Here is a 20,378-nt window from a genome sequence, read left to right on the forward strand (position 1 = left end):
GAACGCGCGCGACAGCACCGCTATTCAGCACGCGCGCGGCGACAACACCCGCTTTAGGTTCGATCATTTCCATCTTTTTTTCATCTCCGCTACTAGCAGCACACTCCATTTCCGCATTACTGGACATGTAGCGACAACAGACCGCAAAGGATTATGGCCACGCCGGGGCTGATGGGAAATGAAGTTCCAGCTACCTCCCGTTCGCTTCATTCGCCTGAGCAAATTTTCTCAGAAGACCTATAGTTTTACCGAGTCATGCGACTTCGGTAATATCGAAAAAATTTAATATTGCGGTATGACGGTATTTACAATACCGTTACATCCCTAATATATATATATATATATATATATATATATATATATATATATATATATATATATATATATATATATATATATACAAACACAGCACACACACACTTTTATTTTGGATGTGATTAATCGCAATTAATTTTTGCCCAGCACTAGAGACAGAGATATTTTTTATATTTATTTATTTTGTATGTGTGTTTGCTTTGGTGTGTGACTGCTGTCACCATCACTTCCTGACAGAGATCCGGTGTGAAGCCAGTTCCGGACAGTTCAATTTGTCAGGGGAGACTGCTCTGTTCCAAGGAAACACAAAATCCATGATCTGCTTACGTACTGTCGGTGTTTAGACGTAAACAGTGTCCACCAGCAGCAGAGAAAGTCACTTCCTTCAAAATATATTTGGGGAAATGTTAAACATTATAGGGAAGTTGACTGTCGAAATGTGCACAGTTGAGCAACTGGACTAATGCAAACTGGCTCTTGTGTTTTTTGTTTTTTTTGTGTGTGTGATCGATTGGAGGCAGGCGCTTAAGAAAGACTGTAGGTGTGTGATGCTTCTGAACTGTAGACTCTTTGATAATGGGTCGTGGGCATTAGTGGACTGCTCTCGCTTTCTCCAGTTGGCTTGGCTGTTTTATCTCAGAAAACAGGAAACAGGAAGGGAGCAGCCAGCTGCAGGTCAAAGGTCAGCCCAAAAAAGGAGGGAAGCTGACAAAAAGCACAGTATCTAGGCAGGGCTTTGCCTATAGCAGCAGTAAGGAGTGGCCGGCCAACCGAGAGACTAAATGAGGAGGAGGAGATTGAGGAAAGGTCGCAGGTTTTTTTTTTTTTTTTAATGTAGACAGTTCAGAAATGGTAGTGAAGTTAAAAATTGTTGCTGTGTTCATATTTCATGAACCCAATTCTCTGCTATTCAGAAAGTTTGTTTTTTAGAGTAGACGGTGTGTAGATTATGGATACTGAATCTGCCATTCACACATTGTACTTTGGTGCCTTTTACTTAGGTGTTTTTTTGCCACAGTTTAACTAAAATTTAAATATAATCTAGTTAAGCTTTTGATTGTAATAGAAAGATAGTCAAATCACTTTGTTCAGTGGTTCTAAACGTCTTTTTTATTAGAGATGTGCTGATTGCAATTTTCTTGGCTGGTTCCGAGTTCCTATTTTTGTGGTAAGTGTGACAGATTTTTGCAGAATCAGATTTTCTTTCTAAGAACTGGAATTGGAAGCACTTACAAACTAAATAAACCATTATTCCATTTCTATATCATAAAAATGTATACTTTTTTTAATTATTCATTTTAAATTATTTTTAAAAATCACTTTTAAAAGTTTTTCCCAAATTGCAACAACAATAGCGCTATCAGTTCAGAGGCTGTATCTTCTGAAGGATGCATTCGAAGGGTGCTGCATCACTGCACTGCAACAAAATTTTCAGAAAAATCGAAAGCTTTGTCGGTGCCAGTGGTGTAGTGGTTGGTGCATCGACACGTGCACTCCAGTACTCACGGTGACCAGAGTTTGATTCCCGCCTCATGGTAATATGCTGATCCTTTCCCTCTCTCAGCTCCTCATGCTTTCCTGTCCATACTCTCCACTGTCCTATACAATAAAGGTGAAAACCCCTAAAAAATAAGTATAAAAAAAATTTATTTAATTGAAAGCGTCTTCAGATGCAGCCTCTGTTTCCCAGGTAATGAAGGACACAACCGAGATCCAAGATTCATTGCACTCTTATAATGACAGGACATTAAAAAAAGAAAAAGAAAACTATGAATTAGGTTTATTTTACTTGGATATCTAAACACATGTTAAAAAAAAAAAAAAAAAAGAGTATGACATGTCTTACTGAAAAGTGATTTTAAAAGGGAGTCTTTGCCTTGATCCTACGGGCCAGCCTGAACACCCTGTCGGTGACCTACAGACACCTGCAGTTCTCTACAATGCTCACATTTGCAAAGGATGCAGTCTCTGAAACGAGACTAAGCCAATGTGTGTAACAAAAAATATGAGTGTTACGACATGTTATTACACAGGTGTTGTTTGATTGTTTGAATTATAAGTGCACTTTAATTAACAGGATAATGCACTTATTCAACCATGAAAAAGAAGTCCTGAATGTTGGACACTTAACACACTCAACGGCTGCTGCTTTGCTCATGTAGTGGATGGGGCGGAGCTATCAGTTACTCATGTTGGATAACTTTATTTTGGATCGTGAAAGCAAAATTCTCCTATGAGAGTGATTATACTGCCTCCCAAAGGTGAATACGGTTATACTTGTGGCTAGTATTTGGTAATTTAATAGTTTGGTCATTTATTTCACTAATTTGGCAACTGTCAAATGTCATCTGGAAAGTGATTTGAATTTCCACTTAATAAAACATTAGTGTTCCATTTGGGACGACACTACATACATATACTATGCTGTTGAGTGTGTAAGGACATGGTGCATAAATGCATAGTGTATAATGTGCCATTTGCATTTGGGGTGAGCTTGTGTGTCTCTGAATAGGTTGTGAGAGTCCATATGACATCATGGTCCAAAACAATATGGACTGGCTAGAATCAGACAGGTGAGTGTCTGGTCAACGGTAAGGTCGATCATGCAAAAATAAATAAATAAATACAGCGTACGATTCCAGTCCTTGGTCTCTATTTTTTATTTAATGTTAATATTGCTATTTTTTGAAATATGTACTAAATATTTTGTTAGCCAAGAAACATTATACATATTTACACTTAGAATTCTGCAGTTCTGAGTAGTTTTCGCTAGGCTTTCTTTCTTTATTTATTTTTGTTTGTTTGTTCATTGATTCATTCAACACATTATAGCAACACTTATTTTATTTTTGAATTGTTGTTGTCATTAATGTCATTAATTATTAATTTATTTAGGATTTCCAAGGTCTTTTGGTATAGCAGAGAATCTAATAGCTGTACACAAATGCTCTGTGTTATCCGTATGTTTGGACATCCTTGAAAATTTTCATGCAGTACGTGTTCATTTTCTCTTTCTAATGTGAACTAGCCCATTGAAAGTCACCATCAGTAGGCATTAGAACCACTTTTGATTGTGATTGTTTGTCAGCTTGAGGGCTTGAGTTATTGTTCTGAAAAGTGCCTCTTCTCTGACTCTGGGATTAACTGAGTGTTGTTCTCAGTTCCGCAGCTTTACTGAGTGATTGAGCGAGTCCTCCTGCATGAGCCAGAGCTTTCTCTGCATCTGTGCCCTACTTAGTTTGAATCTCTTACCGAAAGCTTCTTGTGTCCCTCATGGTCTGAATCTACATAAATATACAGAGGCTAGTGTGTGCTGGCCTGGGTTATCTTTTTCCTGATGCGTTTTTCCACTTTGCATAACGCTTTCAAACATGGCCATGTTAGCAAACATTTAGGTTAAAACCAGTGGTCTTTGTTGCACCAAGGGGCTACAGACTTACCACGCAGCAATATCACTTAACCTCTCTTACATGCTCTAGAGGAAGCAAGGCACAGCTGGCTTACCCAGAAGGCAAATTGGCACCATTTTGCCACAACCAACTACTGTTCTTAGAGCCTCAGATAATAGAAGAATGTAAACTCAAGCAACAATGAGGACATTGGGATTTAAAGATATTGTTTTTGTGAATTGTGCAGTATTGGGTAAGTTACTTAAGGTAATAAATTACAGATTACTGACTACTACTGGAAACTTTTTTACTTCAAAGTTATTTTTAAACACAATATACCAATAAAAATACAAAATAAACTGCAGCTTTATTATCAGTCATTTTTATATTCACTGAACAAAAACGTTACAATGGGTTTATCAGAGCAGATTGACATATTCAAAAGACTTAGAGTTTGCCCACCTTAAAATTCTCTCATCATTGACTTGTTGCAAACCTTTTTGTTTTTTTTATTTATTTATTTACACTTATATAGTGGTTTGACATGGCTGTTCAGACTGACACCGACATAAAAAACTGTGTGTTAATTTGTTTCTTTTTATGACAGTGGTAAATAACTGAACAATTATTTGAACTGTACAACCATACAAGCTAAAAATGAACATTTATTTTTATATCTTTATCCACAAGTATGCAGCTTTTGTCACTGCAGAGTATCCTAATGGGATTCTGGAAGAACATTTTTAGTACCCTACTAGTACATTGATATTAGTACACTTACTAAATAAAGTATACTTTTATACTTGACCTTTACTTAAATATACTTTATTTCTCAGTCTTGCACAGCCAGGTTTAGTGTTGCAGTTTTGCAGCCGATACAGAGTACTGATTCCTTGTCATGTTGATCGGCCGATACTGAGTACCAATTCTAATGCTTCAAGCTTTATAATGCATTAAGCTCATTTTCCCTGCAAGTATAAACCTTAATGCTGCGTTCACACCAGACGCGAAACACGTGCAAGCGCGAGTGATTTACATGTTAAGTCAATGCAAACGTGCCAATAGACATCCTGCGGTGTGATACGCACGAATGGCGCGAATTGTGCAAATGACGCGGCGCAAATTGAGCGTTTTGCGCGTTTGACGCGCTTAACGCGAGTTTTTCTCGAATCACTCGAGTTCGAAAATCTCAACTTTAGCGGACATTCGCGCCGCGTTAACCAATCAGGAGCTTGCTCTTGTGGGAACGTGATGGTGACGTATCGCCTGTTGTTGGTGTTCTGGGGGAAATCCTCCAGCCTTCACCGACAACAGTTCATCAAACTGGGCTTAGTCAGAAGCACCGCTGAAAGCTTCCGTCATCCAGGTTCAGTTTCTGGAGGAGTTTATGAGCTCACAGAGCTGGATGCACCTCTGAAATTATGTAGTGGACTCAGACACAACCCTAAACGTATTGACGCTGTTTTTCAGCCTTCATAAAGCACATAAACACTGTTATTTTCTTCATAAAATCCATGTTAGCTGTTTAGCTATGAAGCTAGAGTCACCGGGCAGACAGAAGCCCTGCCCTACACGCGAATCCACGTCTGTTCTGAAGAGAATTTGACACGCGAATGAAGCTGATTTGACGGGCGAATGAAGCTGGGTTTGACGCACGAATAAAGCGAGTAAACTCAAATGTTCACGTGGCTATTAACGCGCAAATAGCGCGATTTATCCGCGCGTTCCGCGTCTGGTGTGAACAGCATTAGAGAAGATTTTGCCTTACCTAAGAGAATAAATTAAGGATGCTGCATATAATCTTTTAAACACGTCTTTTATAACCATTTAGGTGTGAATGTGTCATGGTCAGAAGCAGCTTTACTGAAAATAATTCCTCCATTCCTTCAACTTAGTCCCTTATTTATCAGGGGTCGCCACAGCGGAATGAATTGCCACAGAAAATAATAAAACAGACATATAAATTGGTAAGAAATATTACAAACAATGCAATTCGGAAACACTGCAAATGATGAAAGAAGAATTCAACATGTCTCAATCAAGAACAAGTTTGCAGCGCATATTTGATGCGTAAGAAGCTAAATTGCACACCTATAAATCCATTACTTCTTTACCTAAAGGAAATAGGCCTAAAAACTGTTTACTGCAATAAGTATCTTACGCGAAGTTGTATTATTAAATATTTATGTTAAAAAATAAATTAAGTTCTATTTATCTAATAATTTCAGGCAGCTTTTAGTGAATTTGCTGTCAAAAACACAGAACTTTCAGTTGTTTTATGTAAAAAGGCCTAAATGCATGCAAGACCATTCAAATATTTTAGCTCGTTAACTATTATCGTTAACTATTTAACTATTGACAGCAGAATACTCAATGAGAGAGAAGGATTTGTACTCGCAATATCTTTACTGCTTGATTCAATTAACCTAAGAAATATAATGCTTAAAAGATCACTGTGCCTCTCGCAATCTAGTCTCTTGCTCATTCACTCTCGTTGCCAGGATTTTCAGGTATTTTAACTAATTTCAAGCCTCCACCTCCATTTACCTGTGTTGTGGCTGCTGTAGCCTATGCATAATATACTGCTATTGCACTAATGGTTAGGTCTAAACTGCATTTTGTTGTCTTGTACTTGTACATGTGTAATTGTAATTTGAATCTAATCTAATATTAAATTTGTATTTTAATGTCCATGAAGCTGAAATCCAGCTCAGTAGTCATATTATAACCTTTTCTTAAGCACTAATCCAAAAAGCCTTTCACAAAGGAGCCACTGCTTACATGCAACTTTTTTTTTAGCTCAAGCTATTTTTTTCTTTTGCTTGCTCTCATTTCTTGTAATTTACACTCCACTCTAGCTCTTTTTTTTTTTTTTTGGTAACACTACTTTTCTCACTCTGTTCTTTTTTTTCTCTCTCTCTCTCGTAGTGTGAGTTAGGATTCAGTGTTTTTTGAGGCAGCTGCGGTGCTGCCACACTCAGACTCTCTCTTGTGCATGTCAATTCCCCAGGCTGAAGCGCTTGTACAATCCCCCACTGTGCTGCCCTCTAAATCATGGCTTTCTTTCCACTTCCTCCCCCTGCCGTGCACTGCGACCCTCCCTGCTCTCGCCTGCCTGCCTGCCTTGGGCTCATGTGCCCAGAGTCACTGGAATCAGAAAAATGCAGCAGGCATTTAGAGCGTTCACCTCAGTCCTTTCTAATACGGCGCCTCTGGACACATACACAATCTGCTGACATGTTCAATCATTTTGGAAAAATAAAATGTGTTACTGCTCTTGATTAGATGCCCTGTTCATATTTAACAAATTGCATCAAATAATGTTACCCCATAACACACGGTTTAAGCCTAATGCCATACAGTAAGTTTCTAGTAGCAAGCTCTTTGTCTGTTCACATTTGCTATACCACTTGAGCCCCATTTACACTAATACATTTTAGTGTAATATTCATTATACCACTGAAAATGCGCACACTGCAGCCTATTTGGACGTCTGAGCTCCAGGCAGTCAGCGGGTACTTTGAACACAATACCCCAGGTGAGAGCAGTGCGCGTCAGCAAGTTCATCAAGAAACTTCAGCTAGATTACTATACTATCACTATAGTTTTTAAACATGATATTTAATTAATCTCTTCTCTATCTAACAACTATTTGAAAAACTGGGGTATTAGACGCAAATAAGGAGTAAGGACTGGTGAGAGTGTTATGGAATTTAATAATGCACGCCATTTGGAAAGAAAAAAAACTTTCAAGTTTCACAATGTTTGTGTGTTTGTGTGTGTGTGCGTGCATGCGTGCGGTCCTTTACTGACAGCGTGTGTGGATCTTGTTTACTGATCGCAGTGTTTACTTCAATAATGCCACTAATATATGCATATATTAATTAGTAAACACAAGTACATCTTATTAAACAATTTATTTTCATCACCAATTATCATAGTAGAACAGTTTCTCAAGCAGTTTCTGATGAATTTTGGAAACAGGAAATGAGCCCCTGGTCTCATGCGCCACCTGGCTTGAGAAACCCGTCTTATTATTTGGGTAGCACACATATTCTGAATGCCTTCGGTAGAATTCACATCATCTATTTTAATCTAGATTAATTGCGAGAATAATCTAGATTAAAAAATTTCATCTATGCCCACCTATAATTTTAATTTATGTAACCACGTACACAGATTCTGCACATTTGACTGATTACTTTCCTTTATTTTCTTATATTGTATAAACAATTCTTATATTATATTCAGCAAAACAGACAGGATATGTTTAATATTTTTCAATGAAAATGAATAAATATGCATACAGTGAAGATGACAATCATATAAATATGTAGCTACATGACGCCTCAACATTTTGGTGTCTGTTAAGTTGTTAATATCAAACTGAAAATAAACCGTTCCTTATATCATGTTTTAATTTTGCTGTTAAGATAGTGAAACAATGTAACCAGGATGATGTAAATGACGTTATAAAGTACACTGTTCCCTTTGAAGATTTACCCGACGTGTCCTCGGGAGTTTGTTTTCCATATAAAACTTGCAACGTCTGAACTTAAGAAAAGGACGCAAGACTGAACTTTGTGTCCTTAATATTAAGGAAAAAGCCCCAATCAGGTAGGCAAATGTCTGCAGCCACTCCTCCATTTTTAGATGTCTTCGTTTTTCCCCATCCACACTGACACGGAGCAGCAACGGTTTAAAATGAACTTGGCCTCTTCAGCGTTTTTTAAAACGGTCTGTTTTCAGGGTTCAAAAACTTCTGGATAGTGTGAACGGAAGGCATAACCATAGCAAAACTTATGCATTTTTAAAACTATATTGTATTAGTGTAAACGGCCTTAACAAATCAGACGTAAAAATCACAGGCATTCAGAAGAAAATATGTGTTATCATCAATCGTGCATGCCACATTTACAACATAATTGACAGGTTTAAAATATAATTGATAAGCAATTTTTTCAACATGATTAAGTTCTGTTTTTACAGTTCCCCAATAATGAAAATTCTGTCATCATTTGCTCACCCTCCATTTGTTCTCACTTTTGTTTTTTTTCTGTTGAAGACAAAAGAAGATATTTCAATGTATATTGAAAAACGGGTAGTCATTGACTTCTATTGTTGTTGTTTCCCCACTATGCAAGTTGATGTCTTTGCATTTGGAACCACCTGAGGGTGCATTTTTTTATTATTATTATTATTATTAGAATGTTTTTTTAAGCTTTATGTTGTTATCAATCAGTCTCTAAGGTAAATTATCTATGACACAGGACATAGTATAAAAGTATTTTCAAACTCGCATAAACATTAAATAAAGCACATGATTAGTTCCTGATATTTATCATTGTCTTTGTGTTTATGGTGTAGTTTTAATCATGTTGTAACAAAAACAAAAATGTTTACAAAAGTCCAGTCTTCGGTTGCTGGTTGCACATCACAGTTAAGGCTAGTTTGGCCAAATATAATTTTTATTTTTAATGCATTTTGCTGTGATGTTGGTTTATGAAGTGGTGGACATTAATTTTACAGATTTACAAAGCCTTGATTTTTTTTTTTTTTTTTTTTTTTTTTAAGTTTTTTTTTTTTGTTGTTGAACACAAAAGAAGATGTTTTGAAAAATGTTGGAAAATTAGCTGTTTACTGACATCCAAAGCAGCAAAATTATACCATGGAAGGCAATATACATTCTAACATTCTTTTGTAAATTTATCATCTTTAGAGAAGTAAAATGCTAATAAAAATGCTCATAATTTAGAGAAAGTGGAGCACTAACAAATAATGACAGTGTTGTCATTTTTAGGTGAACTATACCTTTAGGGTAAAAAAAAAAGATCATCTGCTGGTGTAGACTCTAATAATGTTGTAATTATAGTTCTTAGTGTAAACAGACATTATTTTCCAAATATTCTCTTTTCTTGTCTTTCAGACGGAACTTAACAAAGTTGTCGCTGATTTTCAGTCACATGCTCGCTGAGCTCAAAGCCATCTTTCCTAATGGTCTGTTTCAAGGGGACAACTTCAGAATCACCAAAGCGGATGCCGCAGAGTTCTGGAGAAGATCGTTCGGGGACAAGTGAGATGCTTCATGTGCTCTTAGTACCCGTAAAAGATTAACATGTTCTATGAAAAAACAAAACAAAAGCAAGATGGACTTTGTCATGCTTTAGAAAACTGTTTCCAATAAGCTGAATTTCTCTGAATTTCAGGACCATTGTGCCTTGGAAGGTGTTCCGTCAGGCCCTGCATGAGTTTCACCCCATCAGCTCAGGCCTGGAGGCCATGGCACTGAAATCCACCATCGACCTCACATGCAACGACTACATCTCCGTTTTTGAGTTTGACATCTTCACCAGGCTATTCCAGGTGCGTCACTCAGTCACTCCATCACTTCCTCCAAGCACAGACTAGCTCCATTGTCTGTGCGCTTGCTCTGACAATGATTATTGTTGTGTGGCTGTGGCTACGGAGGCGCCGTTGAGTGCTGATGCTTCAGTTCTCATGGCTGAATGGAGGCCTCTTATCGCCTTTTGTTGCTCAAACAGGCTTGTCTGCACTCCTCCGAGCACATGATTTCCTGTGAGTAGGGGGCGAGAGATGATTTTAAAAAGTGCCTCTGCTTTACATGAGAGATCTGTTTGACCTATTTTAATGACAACTGCTGCTAACCTCTGTGGGATTTTTTTTAGCTCTAATTATGTACTCTTTGAGAACAACGCAGAACAGAGATGTTTGAGGTTTTTCTTTTCTTTTACTCGAGTTGTGTTTACTCATAGGTTTTATATTCGCACCACATAATTAGTGGTGACTACTAGAGCAGAAATTGCAATTAGTATAGCTCATACTTAAGGTTTGATCAAATTCTTGTTTGAAGTATTTAACTATGTGGGTCGATGGAATTAATAATTCTTGAGTTTTGTCAAGCACTGCACAACCTGTTAAACTAGTCTGAATACACTATCAATCAAAAGTTGAAGTCTCTTATTCTCACCAATTTTTTTTTTTAAAACAGTATATATAATTTTAAATGACTCAAATCCATAACACTTTCAGAGATGAAATTCACATTCAAGCAAATCTTGATACTACAAAACTGTTACCATGAGTTGTAGGGTTGTCACGATACTGGAATTCAATACCAGTCAGTACTGGAATTTTAAAAATGGCAATTTCCCGCTAACATTTAAGCACTACTGAGCACGTTCTTAAATAGCACTGATTTGCCGTTGTGTTCATGCGCTTAACAGAAATAACTGTGATTGGCCATGAAGGTCATCGATTCACCGAACTCACCTGTTTACTGAGTGTAATCACAGATACAGGGACACAGGAGCATTTCAGTCATGTCAATCAGCTGGTTTGTCTATAAGCTTGACATATGAGCGGTCCACTGATGAATCGCGGCTTTACAATGCTACAGTGCCCCTGTATCTGTGGTTACATGCAGTAAACAGTGGTGAGTTTAATTAACCGATGACATTGACGGCTAATCACAGTCATTTCTCTTGAGCATGTGAACACAATGGCAAATCAGCTCTGTTTAAGAACTCGCTTGACAATGCTTAAATGTTTGTGGAAAATGGATGTTGTTAATTTTAGTACTGATTGGTAGAGTTGTGCGATTAATCAAAATCGAATCACAATCACAATTTGAAACGTGACTAGCTAATAGAAATATGTATAAGTATTATTTGATTTCCCCAACAAGTGAAAATGCGTGACTGCCATGTGTGTGTGTGTAATAGTCTTACTAGCCAATTTAGTGAGGACACTTGTTCTGCCCAATCAGAATTGCGCAGAGGGACTATGCGCAAAGGAACACACAGGAAAGCACGGACGAGTGGTATGATGATATTTGCTGCTTCAGAAGCATTAATAGACGAATTAATATCAACTAATATAATATATAACATAATATAACAGCACATCGGTAATATGTGAATGTTTTGGTTTCAAAGTCACAGACACCGAACAAAAACAGGTCATTTGTAAGAATTGTTGTTCCAGCACAAGGATATACAATAACCAGCATCTAAAAAAGCACCACAGGCAGCTTTATGAAGGGTGTCTTGCTAAAAAGTCAACTGAAAGAATTGCCAGTGACACTCAATCTAATAGCAAGCAAACACAAGAGTACAATTTCAGAGATGTTCGGTATTTTATAATTATATATATATTTTTTTTTATAACAAGCTACACTATCTCCCTAATTTGAGTTAAACTTGTTTGTAGAAAGGTACGGTCATTTTATTTGTGCTTACTGTTTGCTCTGGAGAAAAATGAGTCTTATTTCTGAATATTTAAAAACAAATTTGAAATAAAAAAAATTGGAGTAGGTTAATATCTTTTAAGTTCCTTTTTTTATCTAACTTTTTTTAGTTATAATACAGATTATTGAACTAAAGCTTGACTACAGAGTTAAATCGCAAATCAAATCGAAATGGCAACACCTGTCATAAAAGCATCATTGCAAAATCAATTGCACAGTTCTACCATTTGGTATTGAATTCCAGTATCGTGACAACCCAAATGAGCTGTTCAAGTGATTAAAGACCACAATGCTGCACATTTATTATCATTCTCTCAAATTTGATAATAGTGCTATGTAATTTCACATTTCCAGACATTGTTAGATTTAATAATTTAAAAAAACAAACATCTTGGCTAACTGGCAGCTGTTAATAAATTCATCAAACTGTTAACACCATTTTTGTGGCTGAATAATAGACAAGCACATTTCCATTCATATCTTTGTTCAGCTGTATTGATTCGTGCTGTTGAATTTATTTTTACTTGTTCTTTAATTTTACTGACTACTTATTTGACTTTATTTAGGTTAGCCTAAAGTTTTTGCCCCTTTTTTTGTAACGGTGGATAGGAAAAATGATCTGTTACACAAACATAATATCTAATTATCTACCATAGTTTTTTTTTCTCAAATAAGATCCTCTTTCTGTAAATAAAAACAAACAAACATTACAATATATCAACTTGCTTACTAGGGTTGCTCATGTTAGGCGTTAACCCAAAAAGAGCGTTTTAACTGATTAATGGTAAGCTAAATGATTAAAAAATATAATTAAAAATTTTTTTAAGTTGGCTGCATAAATGTGTAACACACATTTGTTAACTCGCAGGGCGGTAACATGTGTAACCAACCACACATGCTGACAGATGTATTTTGTCAAAGAAGCAAATTGAAAGCAGAATATTGCTGATCACAGTTTGACACAGACAAGTTGATGCCAAACCAGCGCTGACGATCTCACTCTTGGATCCGCATCATAAACGCTTACGTTTAGTTGACAATTGGAGAAAGAAGTCACAAAAAAAACTTTCTGAAATGTGCTCTGCTTTGGAAACAAGCCGGCCACAAGTCAGAGAGTCAGGATTTTCCCTCCATCAGAGCATACTTCAGCCTCACTTATAAACACAACAAATAGGCTATTGTTGTGGTGATTTAGTGTACAACCAGCAAACCAACATTTTTTCTATTTGGAAAATTACAGTTATTAATGGTTCTTATAAAATGTCTATTTTTAAAATGGCTTGCATAGCCTAACAAAGTCAATGATTACTTGATTTTTGCATATTGATAACACCACACCAAACTGAGACTTTCGGTTTATAGCTTATAAAACATGTATGCAAATTAATGTAATATAACAAAATTGTTATGCTATAGTAGCCTATATTTAACAAAAAGTCAATATGCAACTTGTCATTGTCTTTAATCACATGCAGCTTGCATATAAACCGCAAGTGAGTTGGAGAAAATGAAAGCACATAAGCTCTAAGGTAAAACCAGACGCTCAAGACATAATCTTTAAACTAATGACTTTTATTAAAAATGTTGACAGAGGTTTGTGATATAAGTATTACAGGAGAGCAAAATCGATTTGAGGGAAGTCTGCTATTTTTATTTGACAGAAGAAAAAACATGATTGGAAAAAACAGCCTATGGCGGTTCTAGGGCAGGACTATTTTATTCTTTTTTTAGTTTTTTCTAAGCTGTTGGAAATACTGCAGGCACGTGTAGATGTTCTGCTGCTGTTCGCATATTAAAGTAAATCAATATTTCTAAAATACTATATTTAATGTGTTAGAAACAAAATAGATACAATTTTTTTTTAATAAATAATAATTTAATATTAATCTGACCAGTTAAAGGTTAATATTCGGTTAACGAGTGGTGGTTGTCGGTTTGCAAAATTAACCGAAATAAAAATCTCTGTTGCTTTTGATGTATTGCTAATCACAATATAACCTTTAATAAACCCTGCATTTCAAAATATCATATCACCTGAATCTTGCAGATATACATCCCTACTGAAAACAACTCTCAATACCAGATAATCTAGGCAAAACAAAAGAACCAACCAAGATCCTGGAGAACTATATTTTCTCCAATTGTATGAATTGAAAATAGATTAGCTTAACTCATGTAGCGTGAGCCCAGTTTTACTGTCACTTTCGATCAATTTAATATGTCTGAGTCTTTTTTTAAATAAAAGTATTATTTTCTTTCAATAAAAAGTCTTACTGACCCCAAACTTCAAGTGGTAGTGAACCCTAACATCCTGGTGATGAGTTTTGCCGCTCACGTTGTTTTTAGAAAATCTAGCCATGCTGAATTTTCCATGGAACGGTTGACTGTTGTGATTCTAATATGAATCTATAATATAGCAGCTGTTGAACGCATCCTCTGACGGCCGCTTGGCAGCACAACACTATGTAATGAGCTCATTATTCAGAGTCCTCCAGCACACACACACACATCCGTCCTCTCTCTTCTCAACAGACCATAATCATATCTGTCCTTTAATTAGCCCTTACTTCACATCAGAGCTAATTCGGGAAAATACAGACTCGAGTTCGTTTTTTTTTTACAGCCGATGCAGCCTTAATCAAATCTGCCCTTTTTGATGCATGCAGTAACTGAGCTAACATTGACAGCACGTCATAATTCACGTCGGTATGTTGGTCTGTTCAACCGCTCAAAGCAGCCGTGGCACGACTGGCTCTGTTCCTGCTGCAGTATACCGTACTTCAGCTTCATTCATCCAGCCCAGCAGCCAGAAATAGACTGGCTGTTTACTGAGAGCCCACAAAGCTCTTTGACGAAGCTCCATGAAGCAAGGTCACGCTTCTCATCAGCATCTGAATGAAGTCGCCCCGCTGGAGAGAGAGCTGGTCGTAAGGTTATTTTCGTGAATGAAGGCTAAAACTATTGGTCTGAAAATATGTATATATTTTCTAATTGAAATAAAATAAAATATTGCAATGATTAATGTGAAATTGCAACTAAATGAAACTAACAGCACTTGCTTAACATCTGACTGAAGTCATGTATATATATATATAATTATCAGAAATTTTGGTGCCAAAATCGGACATGCAGCTGTTAGAAATGGCTGTAGATGGAGCTTTCTACATCCAGACACATCAGTTAAGGGCATGTTTATATAGGAAAACATTGATTGAGTTCAGGACTGGTCAATGTAATAAGTCTCATTCTGTATATACTGATAATGATATAGATCACAATATTGTATGAATAGCAACTCCATTTCATGAACGACAACAGTTCAACAAAATGCTGTTCGTTTTGCATGGATGCTATGAAATGATATAAATAGAAGAGATTAAATAGAGATGATCAAGACCTTGAGTATGGTGAGGATGAATGAATGACAGCTTCTAAAAGTGTCTGAGAGACATCCATTTTTTTTGCCAACTAGCCTGCTTTGTGTTTTATTTGCTAATGTAAGCTATTTTTAAAGACAAATATAATAAATATAAAACTATACATTATTTATATTATTTTATACTATATGTCTGAGAAGCTTTTTAAGTAAATGGACAATGTAAAGATATTGAAGTTTCTCAGTGTTTGCTCTGTGCTACTTGCAGTACACCAAAATATTTGAATTGATTATATTTTTATTTGCATTTTGCACATAGCATGTTACGATAGCATGGAGAATGTTTTTGTTCACTTTATTTAAATTTTTACACACATCAAAGTTTTTATCAATGTTTTGCACTGTACATTTTACACTAGCTACATTATTTGTATCTAAATACCAAATATCAGAAATGACAATAGATCATTAAGATTTCATTAATGTCAATTTTAAATTTATTGGCTTAAGGCACTTAATTGACAGATTTCATGCATTTGTTTTTCTTTGGCATAGTCCCTGATTGATCAGGTATCACCATAGTGCAATGAACCACCACTTATTTGACATATTTATATATTTTTAACTTCAGGTGGTTTGTGTAATGTGTTTTATGTTTGGTAAAATAATTTCTAATCGCATCCTTTGTGATTTTCAACTAATTACACTATTATGTCCCTATAGGTGAATTTAGAGGTTTTTGCACAAAAAAAGCGCAAGTGGATTTAGCTGGTTTTGACAAAATAGGAAAATGCACCTTCTTAAAAACCAAAGAATTGTCTAAATTGACATTTTTGGAAAAAATGAAAACTATTTTATTTACCAGCTAATAACCTTTTCATTATCTATAAAGTGACACTGCTGACCTAATTATAGGAGCCTGATAGAAAATGCTCACATATATATTGCTAAAAAGAAAAGAAAATGTCAACATTGTACTTTCTAGATTGCAACTTTCTTATGATGCTGTTTTTCGTGTTTCTGTCTGCATGCCTGTAATGTTGTGTAATATTGCACTCATATAAATTATAAAAATGTATCACCACAAACAATGTATTTTGACACACAATAACAAAAACGATAGAATAGGGCTGCACGATATATCGTTTCTGTATCGATATCGCAATTTGAACATTCCCATTAGTCACATTGAGTATGGATTTATACATTTTGCTAGTGTTTTTTAAGGCCTATGACTAAGTGTGGGTTTTTTTAAAACATTCAGCCATTAAAAATTGTACAATTTGTAACTTTGACAAATGAATAATTAATAATTTAATTGAATCAAGTGAAGGTATTATTTTACGTTTGATTACAGATAGACTCCACTGAAGCTATAACACACTGTTTATTTAATTGATATTGTTTTCTTAATTAAATTGATCTAACTCCCGTACAGAATTATCCCTATCAATCAAAAATTATTAATTCTTTGCAAATAGTTATTCAACAAATCTAGTGAAATTGTATTCCTATCTCAATGTATATCGCAGAATAAAAAAAAAATTGCATTGTTCGCTTTTTCCAATATCGTGCAGCCCTAATAGATAATACTATGAAATAAATGACTTTTTATAGTGGCCATGCTATATTTAATGTCATATTGCATAGATGATTTCATCTGCAAATGCCAAAAATGTAAAGTAGAATTTTTATTATACCTTGTATTACCTTTTAAAATAGAAGGGTTTTCATGATGTATTCTTTTACATTTGTATGGACTTGAGCTCAATGTTAGTTCAAACAATTACTCTAATTTTTAGCACTCTGCAAACATTTTCTTAATTAGACAAAAATTGCAACTAAATGTATAAAAACTAAATAGAAATGTGTTCACAGCATCTGAACTCAACTTCAAAAACCATCAAGTAAACTAAACTGAAACTACTTACGTACACTCAAATATAAAAATACATTAACCTTAGCCATACACTCACTTTCTTTACTATTTGGATTTGTCAGCGTTTGGACTCTTGTGAGAAGAATACCTCAGTACGATAAACCGGTTTTGTTTTTGTGTGTTTGCTCAGCGCACACAAGCATGATTAGGCATCATGGGTTGTGTTATTTAATGCTGAGCATCTCTGTTAAAGATGTAATATTATATGTAACCTGAGAGGAGAAGGTTGTCATATCCCTTGTGAATTGGTTGACCCTTATTTGCTTTTCATATATTTGTTTGACATATGAGAGTCAAGCTAATGATGCGCTACGCATTTAGAAAATGTGTTAATGCAGCCCACATTGAGGTGTCAGAGACCACTTTTCCACAGAAACCTATTGTAACCTGTTCACATACAATTCATGACCTTTGATTAACTTCTTTTACATGTATCATTGATAGTCGTTTAGAAAGTTAGTAGAACATTTAATTAAAATTCTATTTTAAATTAATATTATTGGTAGGATTTTTATAAGGTTATGTAATTCTGAAAAATAACAGGAATAATTTACATTTTAAGATACATTAAATATGCCATAGAATGAAAATCTGCATATACCTAGGCATAGCTGAATAATTAAAGGTCCATACATAAAAAAATAATGAGGACTAAAGACTTATGCCCGATTCACACGGTGCTTTAGCATGAACGCTTAACAAAAGGCGTGTCTGAGACTGGGGCTGACGTGATCATCATAGCAGCGTCAGCCAATTAAATTAGTCTGCAATCAGCTATTGTCTGAACTGGGGTATTTGCATAAAGCGATCTGATTGGCTGTCGCTTCTGTTGGTGCTTAAAGTTGAAAAATTCCCACTGAAGCGGTGCTGACGGATCCTAAATGCAGTTCGGCAATGCCTGACGTCATCCATTCAAAGAATAAGAAGCATTAACTCTGGCGCCACATGTGAATGGGCCATTAAATAAAAAAAATTTTCACACTTTACTTTCTTTTAATAGTCATATAAAATTAATAACATAATAATAATATTAAATGCATCATTGTCATTTAACCACACCTATTTGGGTATTTTTTCTTTTCCAAATAAATACAATTAGTAAACGATGTACTTTTTTTTTTGCTTTTTAAGTGTAAATTGCAGTAATATTTCACAGCATTTCTGTTTTACTTTAGTTACTGATCAAATAGTATTTACTGATTAAAAAAAAAGTAAATTTCAAAATGTAAAAGTTTAATTTGTTCTCAGTGATTCTCAGTTAAGATGATAAACTGGCTTTCATAGAGATGGTGAACACGGGTCCCATTTTTATGTGCCAGGAAGTGAATTTTTGACATCTTGTGACAGACAAATTTGCCTATGTGGGCAAGCTGTCGATTGGTGTCAGGGCTTGCTTTCAAACCTCTTTTTGAAAAAAGGAACCAGCCTAATTCTTAGAATTGTATTTCAGGGAGCGGAAATGCCCGTTTTGCCTGAGGTCGATGCCATGAACACAGTCTCTAAAAGAAAATAATTTCTGCACTCTGACATTCTGTAATGTCATCTGTATTGATGAGCTGGGACAGTGCTGCAAAATTAGTTGGAAGAGCTTTAGGAAAGGAAGCTAGATTTACATGTGTTTTACATTTGTCAGTATAATGTTTCCGCCTGTGTTTGGTTCAGTTGTGAGGTGCGGATCAACACCGCCATCTTGGCACTGAACTAAAAACCTTCTTTCATGATTAGACTGACACTGGACTGATGTTTATATACAGATATGCGAGTTAATTTGTTTGGCTGCTGTCACTGCTGAACAGAGTGACTTACTACTTCATTTCATCCCGGTATCTCTTCTCACATTACAAAAGAGAATAGAGAGTATCTTTGCTGTCTGATGTTTGCAATGCACTTATGAAATTCATATTATGTATTCGTTATTCACAGAAACATAGTTTGTAAATGTGGTTTGAGAAGAAGAAAAAATCGGTAAAAATGATTTTCATTCATTTATTTATTTCTTCATTTTCATGTAGCCATGGTCGTCATTGTTGAGAAACTGGAACAGCCTGGCAGTGACTCATCCCGGGTACATGGCTTTTCTAACCTATGATGAAGTCAAAGCTCGTCTACAAAAATTCATCCACAAGCCTGGCAGGTAATACAAACACTTCATTTCATTTTATCCCTGCACACATTCCTGTTAAAGGAGTAGTTCACAAAAATAAAAATCAGTTTATATAATGATTTAGATAATGACTCTGGTCATTCCAAAACCGAAATTATCATTTTTATTTTTATTTATTTACTTTATTTTATTATTTTATTTCTTTACTTATTATTTTATATATAATTTTTTATTTAATTCATTTTGTTTTAAACTTAATTTAGATTAAAGTTATTTAATTTTTTTTTCAATTTGTAAAAAATATTTTATTGTCATTTTGCATTGTATTACATTTATCTAAATACGTTTATAAATAACAAAAAGTTGTACAAGTCTTTTAGCTAAAGCTAATTGCTAAAAGTTTTTTGGAGGATGAGCCATTTATTTAATCACAGCATGCATCTTATTGTCTTGGCTCTTCAGTGTTTTTCATTCAAGCATGTTCATCATCCTTGTCACAGCAGCATTATCTGTGATTCTTACACAAACAGAGACAGGAGTTTCATGGGACAATGCACTGTCAGTCGCTTGAATCCCCCCTCTGAGAGTCCTAAAGGACAGCTTGGTACCCTCCTATCAATAGATGTATTGTAAAAGCACCATTATGTCACACACTCTCTCTCTGATTGCAAAGAAAAGCAATCATATGACCACTTCTAATACATTGAGAAGCATTTCTCAGCGATGGCTGGATTTGACACTGCTAGATTGTCTTGTATTCTCTGTTCATGTCGTAAGTGTGTTGTAATGTCATGTTTTGCTCCTTGTTACAGCTATATCTTCAGACTGAGCTGTACGAGGCTCGGACAGTGGGCTATCGGTTACGTCACGGCTGATGGAAACATCTTGCAGACCATTCCTCATAACAAACCCCTCTTCCAGGCCCTCATCGATGGCTTTAGAGAAGGATTGTAAGTTGACACTGTCTAAAGCTCACACATCCATTCAAA

The 20,378-nt window shown here is 35.5% G+C and overlaps 1 protein-coding gene across 4 annotated transcripts in view; it reads left to right on the forward strand.

Moving 5' to 3' along the window:
- The window catches only part of cbl (Cbl proto-oncogene), a 60,064-nt gene that overhangs the window by 25,972 nt on the left and 13,714 nt on the right, over positions 1 to 20,378 (forward strand). For all 4 annotated transcript variants that reach the window (XR_015508531.1, XR_015508532.1, XM_087282829.1 and 1 more), the window contains 4 exon segments: positions 9,631 to 9,777; positions 9,911 to 10,067; positions 19,298 to 19,419; positions 20,202 to 20,339. Coding sequence is in view for 2 of the 4 variants with exons in the window: in XM_087282829.1 (XP_087138955.1) it covers positions 9,631 to 9,777; positions 9,911 to 10,067; positions 19,298 to 19,419; positions 20,202 to 20,339 (564 nt within the window). In the remaining 2 variants the exon portion in view is untranslated.

Source organism: Danio rerio, chromosome 15 (assembly GCF_052040795.2).
Source record: "Danio rerio strain M-AB ecotype USA chromosome 15, GRCz13ab, whole genome shotgun sequence".
Classification (NCBI taxonomy): domain Eukaryota; kingdom Metazoa; phylum Chordata; class Actinopteri; order Cypriniformes; family Danionidae; genus Danio; species Danio rerio.